This window comes from Notothenia rossii (assembly GCF_949606895.1).
Source record: "Notothenia rossii genome assembly, chromosome: 1".
NCBI lineage: Eukaryota > Metazoa > Chordata > Actinopteri > Perciformes > Nototheniidae > Notothenia > Notothenia rossii.
Window position 1 is genome coordinate 10,219,058 of NC_136912.1, and position 12,500 is coordinate 10,231,557.

Genomic DNA, 12,500 nt, shown 5'->3' on the forward strand with positions numbered 1-12,500 from the left:
CTAGCCAATAGAATTGAGAGTGTTAGTGATGTCACTGTGTTCCGTAAGTAAACAAAGGAATCCAATGTGCTATTCCACCTTAATGGGATTATTTTTGCATATTATTCTCAATGGATCTTTTATTTATTAGTTGAATAATTATGTTATATATAAAATAAAATTCCAATTTCTTATTTATATATACTGTATGTAAAACAATGATTTGTTGTTTTGAATAATCTACATCAATGTGATTTTCTTTCTTGATTTTTCAGAATTTTGGGACAGTCTGGGCTCATTTGTTTATTTGTATTATATATATATATATATATATATATATACTATTTCGTATGTTCTTTCCCACTATGATTAGGTATGTCATTAAGTATGGTATTCCTGTCATGATGTTTTTTCTTTATTATTTCTTGTTGCTGTTCTGTTTGTCTTCTATGTTGAAAAAGGGAAGCATGATTTCCACCCCAAAGAAGTCTGTACTATTGCTTACACTTTCTCTCAACACAAATATTTGAAACGATTTTCACAACTGTTTTGACTTAATTGATAATTGTGCAGCCCTACTATCAAATATACTGCGTCTGTTTGTCCGTGTTACCTTCAGGTACCGCTGCAGGCTCCTGCTACGGCCCCCCTGCGCCTCCTGCAGCTGAGCGTGAGTCTCGTAGAGGTCCTGGACCCCCAAACCGCTCTCCTTCGCTGCCTCCAGACTCCTCCTGAGCTGAGCACAGGCTTTAACGTCCTGAGGAGTGTAACCTCTCTGCTCAACCAAACGCCTCTCACACTCCTTCACACTGTGGGGAGAGGAGGAGGGAGAGGGGGAGGAAGAGCGGGTGGAGGAGGAGAGGACGGAGGGCAGCAGGGATGGACCGCATTTAGACAAGTCCAGCGGTGGAGAGTCTAAAAATGAAGACAAAGGAAATAAATAATTACTTTTTTGCAAATGAAGCTGTGGATGTTTCTCAATGTCAAGGAAGGATGCTCCAGAGCCACTATTTCAAGGATGCTACGTCATCGAGTGCCGCCGAAGGACTGTTCCAATGTCCAGGCTCCTTGCAATTCTACCGAGCCCGGCGTCTACGTAGAGAAACATTTCGAGGCTGCACATGTGTATCCTCTGCGGTCTTAAAATCCCCACAATGCTTTGCGCACGGACCAATTTCCAAATCTTTGGTGGAAATCGCACTCCATTTAAGGCGGGGCCTCGCATATGACGCACACCTGTTAGCCTGTTGCATCATTCTTCGTTTTCCGAGGCTAGGAAGGATTCTTGCCTCGCTTCTGAAGCAAGTGGCTCGGAGGTACATGTGCTACCAAGGAAGCGTCCTCGACATTGAGAAACACCCAGTGTTTGTACGTGTATTACTTGGTAGTGCTGCATGATTTGGAAAAAATAAGTGATTGAGATCATTTTGAATGATATTGCATTGCGATATGATTTGTCGAGACATTATTCACAATATCTTTTGAAAAAAAATAAAAAAAATAAAAAAATGTGTATGATCATTTCCTAATTATTATTCAAATTAGCTATTAAAAAACAAATACAAAATTAATAAAATAAAAGTAAATAAATTAGATCATTTTAACATTCCTGAATTGAGTTTAATATTTACAGTTTTTTTTTATGTCTGTAGAAAAGTTAGTAGGTTGGGACTCTCTGCAGCACCACGAGACTTCATTCACATATCTTTGATTGATTGAGCAGCTCTGTTACATTACAGTGGATACTCACCCTCTGTATTGAACAGCTGGTGAGCAGGAGTGCTGCGCAGCTGCAGCTTCATGATGCACGACTCCACCACGATGTTATCCAGAGTGTTCAAGTTACGGATTTTCACTACAAACAAAACAAATTCACAGTTTTACAAGGGCAGAATGTTACTTTTATTTTATTTATTGATTCATCTTTATTTAAGTTTTTCTGAATAATTAAATAGATGTAATATATAGATTAGACACTGACAACCATATCAAAGAGAGAAATACAAAAATAACTTGACATTTAAGTAGATAAAACAAAAGGTTGTTTGACATTCTTTCTTGATAAATCAAAATGGACATTAAAACATTTTCACTTCTCATTTGAGCTTTGAATATATATATAGACATAAAAGAGAGAATTTGTCTGTAAATAAAGACCGTATTTAATTACTTTTCTATCCAAGTCAAATTGACCGAATTAAATTACAAAGAAATAGGGATTATCTTTTTTAATAAGTGTCTAATATCTCTTAAAACGTCATTAGATATGGGCCTTTTGAGAAAATATAAACCAAAGCTTTGTGCCTTTACCAAAAATGTTTCTTTTTACCCTCTTTAATCCGGTGCAAAGCGATTCAAATGAAGTATCTAAAAAAATAACCTTTACTGACTTCAAATCCTGCAGAGACGAAGGACACAAATAAACCCAAAAGCAGAAAACACATATCTAAGAAGAAAGTGAAAAAATCTAACTCTACCTATGCCAGGAAAGAAGTATCCGCGCATCATCAGGTAGTTGGTGTGAGACGCCTGATGTGACTTCACCTCCAGTTTCTTCTTCCCTTCGCAATCCTCACCCTCATCATCATCTTCGTCCTCTTCCTCCAGCGCCACCAAACTGAAAAAAAATGTACCTCAACATTATTATTTTTAACCGTAACAACATTTCCACAACTGTCAATTTATATATTCTTATATATTTATTTCTCCAGATTATGAAATATCTTAGATTTGTGCTTCCAGCCAAAGACAAAAAGGGAACATTACATTTTTGGTGCCAAATCATTTCAGTATCTTTAGCGGATATTATATAATATAATATTAGATTATTTATTGATAGGTTAGGATCATATAAGTGTACAATAAATCCTTCAGCTTCTTTAACATAAACTAAATCAACCTTTTTTTATGCATATTATTTATGAGAATGACATATTTCTTTTAGGATGACATTTCTCTATTGGGAGTGTTTACTAATTTTTTGGACATGCCATATATTTATTTTATTGTTTATATTTTGTATAAGAATTTGAACAATGAGAGTACCTACTCCTTTATGGAAACGCATTAGTTGTTTACATTGTTTGTCTAAGATTGTTCATGATCATATACAGTATATATTACAAGTGTTTTTAATATCTTTTCTTGAATTGCTCCCCACCCTGTACAATGTCCTGTAAACTTAACACAATCAAATGAATGTTTGCACACGGATTACTCCTCACCTCTTGACCACGTCGTTGTCCACCAGGTTGCTGTCCACCACCACCACCTGTTTGGGGATGGACATGAAGACACTCAGCAGTCCCAGAGACATCAGGCTGAGACAGACTCCACTCGCTCCCCCCGGGGACTCCATGCAGAACTGCAGCATGTCCGACACATCTGGAGGCTCCTCTGGAGTTATCGGAGGAGCAGCAACATCTGGAGGCTCCTCTGGAGTTATCGGAGGAGCAGCAACATCTGGAGGCTCCTCTGGAGTTATCGAAGCAGCAGAAACATCTGGAGACTTCTCGGAAGTTATCGAAACAGCAGAAACATCTGGAGGCTCCTCTGGCGTTATCGAAGCAGCAGCAGAAACATCTGGAGACTTCTCTGGAGTTATCGAAGCAGCAGCAGAAACATCTGGAGACTTCTCTGGAGTTATCGAAGCAGCAGAAACATCTGGAGACTTCTCGGAAGTTATCGAAACAGCAGAAACATCTGGAGGCTCCTCTGGCGTTATCGAAGCAGCAGCAGAAACATCTGGAGACTTCTCTGGAGTTATCGAAGCAGCAGCAGAAACATCTGGAGACTTCTCTGGAGTTATCGAAGCAGCAGCAGAAACATCTGGAGGCTCCTCTGGCGTTATCGAAACAGCAGCAGAACCATCTGGAGACTTCTCTGGAGTTATCGAAGCAGCAGCAGAAACATCTGGAGACTTCTCGGAAGTTATCGAAACAGCAGAAACATCTGGAGGCTCCTCTGGCGTTATCGAAGCAGCAGCAGAAACATCTGGAGACTTCTCGGAAGTTATCGAAGCAGCAGAAAGATCTGGAGACTTCTCTGGAGTTATCGGAGGAGCAGCAACATCTGGAGGCTCCTCTAGAGTTATCTGAGGAACTGCAACATCTGGAGACTTCTCTGGAGTTATCGGAGGAGCAGCAACATCTGGAGGCTCCTCTGAAGGTATTGGAGGAGCAGACACATCTGGAGTCTCCTCTCTGGGTGGAGGGTTGTCCGTCTGCTCTCTGCTGGAGGGATCTTCAGTAGAATCAGCTGTGAGCGAGTCTTCCTGGTTCTTCTGTTCCTCTGCTTTGTTTTTCTCCTCGTTCACCTCCATTAACTCCTCTTCTCCTTCCGTTTTACTTTGATCCTTCTCTCCCTCCTTTGTAGAGTCACTGGTTTCCTTCTCTGGTTCCTTCACTGGTCCTTCTTCCTCTCCTTGGTTTTGTTTTTTCTTCTTCTCCGATGCCGCTCTTCTCTCCGCTACTACGTCTCCGCTCTCCGCCCTGTTCTCGGGCTCATTGTAGAACGCAGTGACGGGTTGGTCGTCTGACGTCCCGTTGTTGATGAGACTCCTCAGGAAGCGGAAGGAGTCGGTGCAAAGCGAGTTAGGGAAACGCCACGAGAAACACCTGACAGGAGGAAGAGAGGAATGGTCAAAAAGTCTGAATGTTTAGCCAAATATTCACAGTTACTAAAATCAGAAACAGAAGCTTAAGACAGCTTTTAGAGGAAGGTATGTGTGTTTCAATCGTATCACAAGAACCAACATGTACTTTTACATGTTACATAAGATAAGAAGTACTTTATTGATCCCAATTTGGGAAATGTTTGCATTGCAGCAGCATAACAAGACATGGCATTGTACAATAAAAATGTAAAGAAATAAAAGTTTCCAAAATGTAAATATTTCAATAGAAATTTAATTAGGGCTGCACGATATATTGTGTCGTGACGATAATCGCTATATTCGCATCGCAGGACGTGCGATATTAAGTAGGCAAATTAACTCAAACACGTTATGTTACAATTATTTTTGCTGCTTGCTACAAAAGGAAAACTTGCGCGGCTCTCATGTCAGGGGTACTTGAGTGAGGGACAGCAAACCACCAATCACAATCAAATCTCCAAAACAAACGGACCCGGTGATTAAAGGTAAAAACACTGAATAAAGTCGTTTCATGTGTTTCTCCAGGGCAGTTCGGCGCTGCTAACCGAGCTAGCTCAGCTTCTGGCCCCAATAACTTGAGATCCAGACGTCCGTGACTAAAATCCTTCATCCGGTTAAATATAGTTAGAAAAATACCAATTGTATAACATTCAAGTTCAAGAAAGGATGGTTTGCGGACAAAAAAAACGGTCTCTACTTCAATCCCTGGATTTTTTCATATCGCAGTGTCAGTTTTTTCCAATATGGTGCAGCCCTAAATGAAATGGCATTAAACAAAAGTAGAAAATATACATGTCGAATTACAAATGTACAGAAACAAAATATAAAGCAGTGATGGAACCAGAAGACAAATAATATAAATAATTCATTAAATTATCAGAAATGTAAACGTACGAGGAATTTGACTTGATGTCGTGGTGCATACATAAAAAATAGCATAACAAATATTAGAAATAATTGAAAATGTATTAAAATATAGCAGTATTCACATATAAATAGAATGGAATGAAAAGGAATAAAATATGGAATGAAATGAAAACAAAAAACAAAACATGAAAAATGACATACATTTTAAAATTAAGAAAATCAACTGAAATACAAATGATAGATAGAAGGAGTTGAACGTTGTGCTGCTGTGTACCTGTAGTAGGACTGGGACAGCTGGTAGGACATGGGCAGGATGGGCAGCGCTCGGTTCTTCTTCGGTCCGAACGCCTGATTGATGCGGCGCCGGTTCACCAGCCCTCTCTTCCTGCACTGAATGAACGCCTGGCACAGCATCTCCTGGTTATACTTACTGTACATGTGGAAGGTCTGAGGGAGAAGACAGATAAACAGAGGGTAGCGTGAGTTGTGTATCTGCAATTGTAGAACTGTGAAAGCAATAGAGTGGGACGAGGGACACCTTTGAAAAGCATCTTAAGACCCTCCTGTTAAGACTTGTCTTTGTCGTGTCGAATGATCATATGATCATTTAAAAAATATAGTCTTATACTCAGATTGCCTTTTACACTGTTACATTGTATTTGTAGTCTTGTATATGTTTAACAGACACATGTGTTAAGGGTTTATATTGCAGGAGGGCAAAAGGAAGTGTGAAAGGGGGATATGCAAATGGTTAAGGACGAGGGGGTTTAATGGTTTAATGGTGGGGATGTGTAAATGATGCCTAAGGGAATTTAAGCGTGGGACCAGTTGGCTTTCATCTCTACTGTAGAGTGTGACAGTGAGCTGGGGTGCAGAACTTCTCTATCCTCTGAGGATGAAGTAGCTCTGTTCCTACATTTGGGATTGATTTCACTTTGACTTTCTTTATTGAATATAACAAAACACAAACTTTGTCCATGAATCATTTATCAGTTTCTCTTAAGAATTTCCTCCACAGTCTTCTGGGTTTGTGACGTTATCAAAGAGTAAACGGAACTAAATCAAGATGGTCCAGCCCCTCTTTTTCTCCACATCTAAACCGTTGCTATTACGCACATTAACAGCATACCCCACGTGCAAGCCAAACACACTGAATACACAGAATCACTTTAAGCACTCGGTGAGTTTTGTCTTTGGTGTGAGACTCCAGGAGAAAATAGGGGGGGGATTGTTTCATTTCAAATATTTTAGATTTTGTATTGACACAACTGAATGTGTAGAGCAGTGTTTCTCAAACTTTTTCATACCAAGGACCACTGGTGGTACGTGAGCGCCCCCTAGTGGTCCGTGAGTATATTGGTAACATTTCACATTTGAAATAGATAAATACATTTAAGTTTTCCGCACTCTCGCGGGAACATCTCCGCAATGGAGTGAGCCTACTTTCGATTGCATGATATAGTCCAGCGCAACACCTTCGTCACACATGTTGCCACTTGTTTCTACCATTTTCAGGCGATTTGTAATCTGTTCTAGAAAAACGATGTGATTTTGGATATTTGTGGAGTTAGGTCCGCGAGTGTTTTTTTATTGGTTAAGTGGTCCTTGGTATGAAAAAGTTTGAGAAACACTGGTGTAGAGGAAACACCAGATTATGTAAAACATCTTGCATGTAACGGGAACTATGTTTGAATCAAGCATATTTGTACATTTTGAAAATATAATGCTTAAAATCAAACAATTTTAAACTTTTAAGACTTTCTTTGAACCCAAAGTGTATTTTATTAGTTATTTATTTTGTATATGAATGTTTCATGTAATGGTATAACCACTCATTAACTCTGTATTTCTATGTCTGGAACAAGGTTAATTTTTGTTGTAATTGTGATTCAGTTTGTGTGACGGTGTAAATGAAGGAGGTCAATTAAAGATGGCCGTACCTGGAAGGATCTGGACGCCTTCATCTGATTGTTGGTCATGGCCAGAGTGCTTTGGATCAAGTTTTGTAACACTATGGCATGAATATCATTCTTGCTGCAACGACACACACACATACACACAATCAATTAACTCACACCATGACAATTTAAATGTATTCAGAAAAAGGAAATATAAATGACTCCTCACGAGTTGATGTTGTCTTTCCATGACACACGCTTTCCACTCTCTATCGCTGAGACCTTGAACCTGTAACACACACACACACACACACACACACACACGCGCACATTACAACCTCACACTTCACTGCTGCATTTATGTTAACATGTCACGCTCCTCCTCCTCCTCTTACCGTGAGAAGAGCTGGCGTTTTGTGTCGGGCATGATCATCTCCCGAGCGCTCAGAACCACAGAGCTGAACTTCTGTCGGAGCAGCCGGGCGTACTCCAAGAACGATTTTGCACAATCCTGAAACGACACGGACAGATATATTACATAAAGCTGCACGTCTATTTAATATGATCATGTATTCAATCACATCACATCTCCAAATATTGCGTTAATACAATTATAAAAACTGATAATAAAAAGTGGATACTAACTCAAATTACAAATAAACTCTAATGTGAAATATGTTGAGGGAAAACACTGAATAACTATTTTTGATACACCAATTTAACATTCAGTTCAATGTGGTTGACAAACAGTGTATATAAAGAAATATATTTGTATATAAAAAATGTTCTTGAATATTTCTTGACTGTTGTTTTTTTATAAATTAGAAAATACTACATTTGTTTTACAAGTATTTGTCAATTTTCAAGCAAACATATACACAAATATAAAACATACTTCCCATTTGTGTTTTGTCGTTTTAAAATACAGTAACTGAATAAGTAGATAACATGCTGGCAGGGAAGTGACCCATAGATGAGAGTAACTTCTACGTCACTTCCGGGCAAAAGTCACGGCCCCGCCCACTTTTTGGGGAAAACAACGCTCTCATTTGAATGGCTGTCAATACAAATTCTGAAGTTTTTGCCAATACGTTCAGAAATGTAAGAAAAGCGTGGATTTTTGGATCTTCAAAGAGCCCGATCACGATGGCCAGTCAAGCAAACAATTACATTAAATCATTGGAAATCGACGATCGGGCTCGATATATGGTTAAATTAAAATCAGTAGACGAGGCCGTCATTTCGCCGGCTGTTACTCTCATGAGCGAGACAGAAAATAATTTAGTTATCATGCCAAAAAGCTGCTGTGTCGTTTATTGCACCTCAAACATTAAAACAAATCCAGAGTTACGTGTTTCTGGACTTCCTCTAAGAAGAAAGGACAGTAACAGAAGAGCTCTGTGGCTTCAGGCTTGATCGCCATTCAAATGACAGCGTTGGTTTCCCCCAAAAGTGGGCGGGGACGTAATTTTCGCCCTGAAGTGACGCATATGTTACTCTCATCTATGGACAACGATCGCCTACTGCTATATTTAACCATATATCGAGCCCAATCGTCGATTTCCAATGGCTTAATGTAATTGTTTGCCGCTCTTTGAAGATCCAAAAATCCACGTTCTTACATTTCTGAACGGATTGGCAAAAACTACAGAATTTGAATTGACCGCCATTCAAATGACAGCTTTGTTTTCCCCCCAAAGTGGGCGGAGCCGTCATTTTTGCCCCAGAAGTGACGCATATGTTACTCTCATCTATATCGGATTAAAATACTAGAGGAAAATATAAGCGTCAGACCTCGACAATGCTGGGATCGGCAGGTTTGTTTTCCTCCAGGAGGCTCATCAGAGGTTTGTCCTGATACACCTCAGCCAGACAGATCCTGTAACACAGCGTTCATTATTAAATCTATAGGATTGTTTTTAATAAATGCATAAATGTGTGTGTTTTATCAATCTCGTGTTCCTACCTGTAGTTCAGGAGCGTCTGAGGATTTTTGAGGATGTATCGTGTGCGACGTCCGACAGCGACGGATGTTTTATCCATCGAGATCTCGAACTCTGCGTGGAGCAGGTCTCTGACCACAACGTACGGTACGAACGGCCTCTTCAACTGAAACACAAAGTGTGTGTTAGGTTGGGATCGAAACAAGTGTTCAGAATGTAGGTAACATTAGTTTGTATTGTTTACAGTCTTCAACATGTAATTACTGTTCAGGTCACAGTGTTTTAAAATGTGTTTTATTATTATTTAAACAAATGAACCGGAAATATATATTTTTAGACATAAATTTTATCTATTTTTTTTTTACCTTTTTTGTATTGCTTTGAAATTTTGCCCAAAAAATTATTTGGACAAAATTGATTGCAGTGTGTGTGTGTGTGTGTGTGTGTGTGTGTGTGTGTGTGTGTGTGTGTGTGTGTGTGTGTGTGTGTGTGTGTGTGTGTGTGTGTGTGTGTGTGTGTGTGTGTGTGTGTGTGTGTGTGTGTGTGTGTGTGTGTGTGTGTGTGTGTGTGTGTGTGTGTGAGTGTGTGTGTGTACCTTGCTGTTGAGCAGGTTGGAGGCCACTCTGCAGAGCATCATCAGAGAGTCCTCCTGCACGGACCAGTACACTCTCTGCCTCGTCATCATCTTCAGAGCTCGGTGGTCGGCCTCGTCGTGAGCCGGCAGGCGTTTCTTTGGCTCTTTAAGAAAAAACACACAATCTGTCAGTCGTCTCGAGTCTAACGTCCATCAGCCACATGTATGAATTTAAATCCTCATGCTGTACCTTTCTTCTTCTTGCGTGGGGGCTTGGCGACCTCCTTCTTGGTTCTCTTCCTCTTCTGTTTCTTTCCCCCGACCACCTGCTGGTTTCTGGACGCAGGCTCAATATCCACCTGGTGACAAACAGAACAGCTCGTCAGGTTCATGTGGAGATAATACCACAATAGGCAGATAACATTGAACAACAGCTTGTAAGGTTAATACGAAGATTATATGATAATTAACAAATAAAATGGATTAAACTCTTACCTCAATAGTTTCTGCTATCACTGATCGTTTGGCAGTCGAATAACGAGGGTTAATAGTCCCTGCTGTTACACACAGATGTATACAAATACATTATTCATGAATAGGAATACTGTAACAGTAGGACAGTGAACTTGAAGCAAAACTGAATAATTATTTTAAGAATTAATGCCTAAAAAGTTTGTCTAAACATATAATTCATGCCAAAACATCCAAACTGATAAAGACATTTCAAAAATAGCACAATAAACAGGATGTATTATTTATATAATTTCACAAGTTCAGTCCATTTGTAACACAGGGATGTGAAAGCTTGTAATTTTTGGACACAGGAAGTGGTTAAAGGGGCCCTATTATTATTATTATTATTATTATTATGATATTGGTTTGTGTGCATGTAAATGGTCTGCAAAGGTTAAAGTCCCCTCTAGAGGGAGTTTCCCCCCCCCCCCCTGCCTGATAAGAGTGGTGCAGTGGCGCGTCCTAAAACCCGGAAGTAAGCTGCGCATGGGTTCCTTCCGGTTCCCTCGACAAAAAAGCAATGCAATTTCTCCATAGGATTTTGGAAAATAGCTGGAAATAAGGTCTGTGGTTGAAACGCATTTAAGAGACGGATCACATTTTGTTCAGTCGGATAATCTCCACATGTCTAGGCCTACTTTTATCATTTTCTAATCATAAATCTACCCATTAGATTTATGATCCAAAATCCTATGGAGAAATTGCATTGCTTTTTTGTCGAGGTAACCGGAAGGAACCCACGCGTAGCTTACTTCCGGGTTTCAGGACGCGTCACTGCACCACTCTATAGGACTCCTTTGTTTACTTCAGGAACATAATGACATCACAATGTAACTCTGGGGCTTCTATTGGCTAAGCGCTCAAACACATTGTACGTGATAGGCTAAGGGGCGGGACATCTCTAAGCGGTTGACTAATCACAAGAGAGCCGGTCAGCTAACTAATCGGAGCTCTGGTTTCAGACAGAGGGTGAACAGAGGTGCTGCAGCACAGGCAGTATGAGGAAAATAAAGAGCTTTCTGAACATTAAAGCATGCAGACATGTCACAGTAGAGACACTACATACAAACATGAACCTGAAAATGAACCTTATAGGGCCCCTTTAAATAAAATAATTTAAAAAACTTGTTCTCAAAGCAGCAGCTCACCAGCTTTGAGTGCGATCCTGAGAGAGTTTTTACTCAGCAGGCTCTTCAGTCTGATTTTATTCTCCTTCGCCTCTAAGCCACTTGGGGTCTAAAAAACAAAACAAATGAGTGCAAAAAGATTAAGCCATATTAAATATTGTCTCCGTCTACACGGACAAACAAACTGTCACTTACCGTCCTCACAGCGAGAAGATGATTGGTCCACAACCAGTTACGTTTAAGATGAGCGAAGAATTCAGAGTGCAGACCTCCGGCTCCTTTACCGTCTCCGGGTATCGAACCGTCGTCACACACTTCGAGATTTCCCCTGTGTGTATGAATACATATAAATCAGTTATACTTAAACACACTGCTAATTAACTTTATACACTTTGCTGTAACCTGCTTTTTGGTTCAAATGTTTGAGTTGATTATCTTATAGAAACAGGCAGAGGAAGTCAAATGCTCTTATGTTGTTTACGGCTAATCTTTATTAAACAGGGTTTGTGCAGCTTTTAAAGAGTAACATTTAAACACCCTTCCACTCTTAACTTCTAATGTATGCTTTTAATGCAGTACACTATAGTTTTTATTATACAGTTCATTTGTCATATTCTTTTTAAAGGTCCCATGTCATGGCCATTTCTACTGATCATAATTCCATTGTTGAGCTCTACTAGAATAGATTTACATTGTTCAATGTTCCAAACTCACATTGGTTTCTCACACAGCATCTCTGTGTAGTATGTGTAGTATGTGTATTCACTCTCTGTCCTAAACGGCTTGTTGGAGCAAGTATTTTGATTTGATAAGAAAGGCCACCTAATTGTGACGTCTGTAGTCAACGCACTATAAAGGAATACAATTCCCATGACGCCTGTGCTAAAGCCACAGTGATGGGCAACCCGTCGAGGAACAGTTTTTTAAACGTACTCGTACATACAA

General features: G+C 39.8%; 1 protein-coding gene across 1 annotated transcript in view; it reads right to left on the reverse strand.

Annotated features, from left to right (window-relative positions):
• Nucleotides 1–502: 502 nt before the first annotated feature.
• Nucleotides 503–12,500, reverse strand: part of gtf3c1 (general transcription factor IIIC subunit 1) — a 32,856-nt gene continuing 20,858 nt past the window's right edge. The window contains exons 23-37 of the mRNA XM_079669036.1: nucleotides 11,751–11,883; nucleotides 11,577–11,664; nucleotides 10,411–10,472; nucleotides 10,166–10,274; nucleotides 9,937–10,079; nucleotides 9,365–9,507; nucleotides 9,193–9,277; nucleotides 7,794–7,909; nucleotides 7,628–7,687; nucleotides 7,441–7,534; nucleotides 5,775–5,947; nucleotides 3,204–4,595; nucleotides 2,457–2,596; nucleotides 1,730–1,834; nucleotides 503–894 (exon numbers count right to left, since the gene is read on the reverse strand). Coding sequence (XP_079525162.1) covers nucleotides 518–894; nucleotides 1,730–1,834; nucleotides 2,457–2,596; nucleotides 3,204–4,595; nucleotides 5,775–5,947; nucleotides 7,441–7,534; nucleotides 7,628–7,687; nucleotides 7,794–7,909; nucleotides 9,193–9,277; nucleotides 9,365–9,507; nucleotides 9,937–10,079; nucleotides 10,166–10,274; nucleotides 10,411–10,472; nucleotides 11,577–11,664; nucleotides 11,751–11,883 — 3,220 coding nt within the window. The 3' untranslated portion in view covers nucleotides 503–517. The remainder of the gene's footprint in view (nucleotides 895–1,729; nucleotides 1,835–2,456; nucleotides 2,597–3,203; nucleotides 4,596–5,774; nucleotides 5,948–7,440; nucleotides 7,535–7,627; nucleotides 7,688–7,793; nucleotides 7,910–9,192; nucleotides 9,278–9,364; nucleotides 9,508–9,936; nucleotides 10,080–10,165; nucleotides 10,275–10,410; nucleotides 10,473–11,576; nucleotides 11,665–11,750; nucleotides 11,884–12,500) is intronic.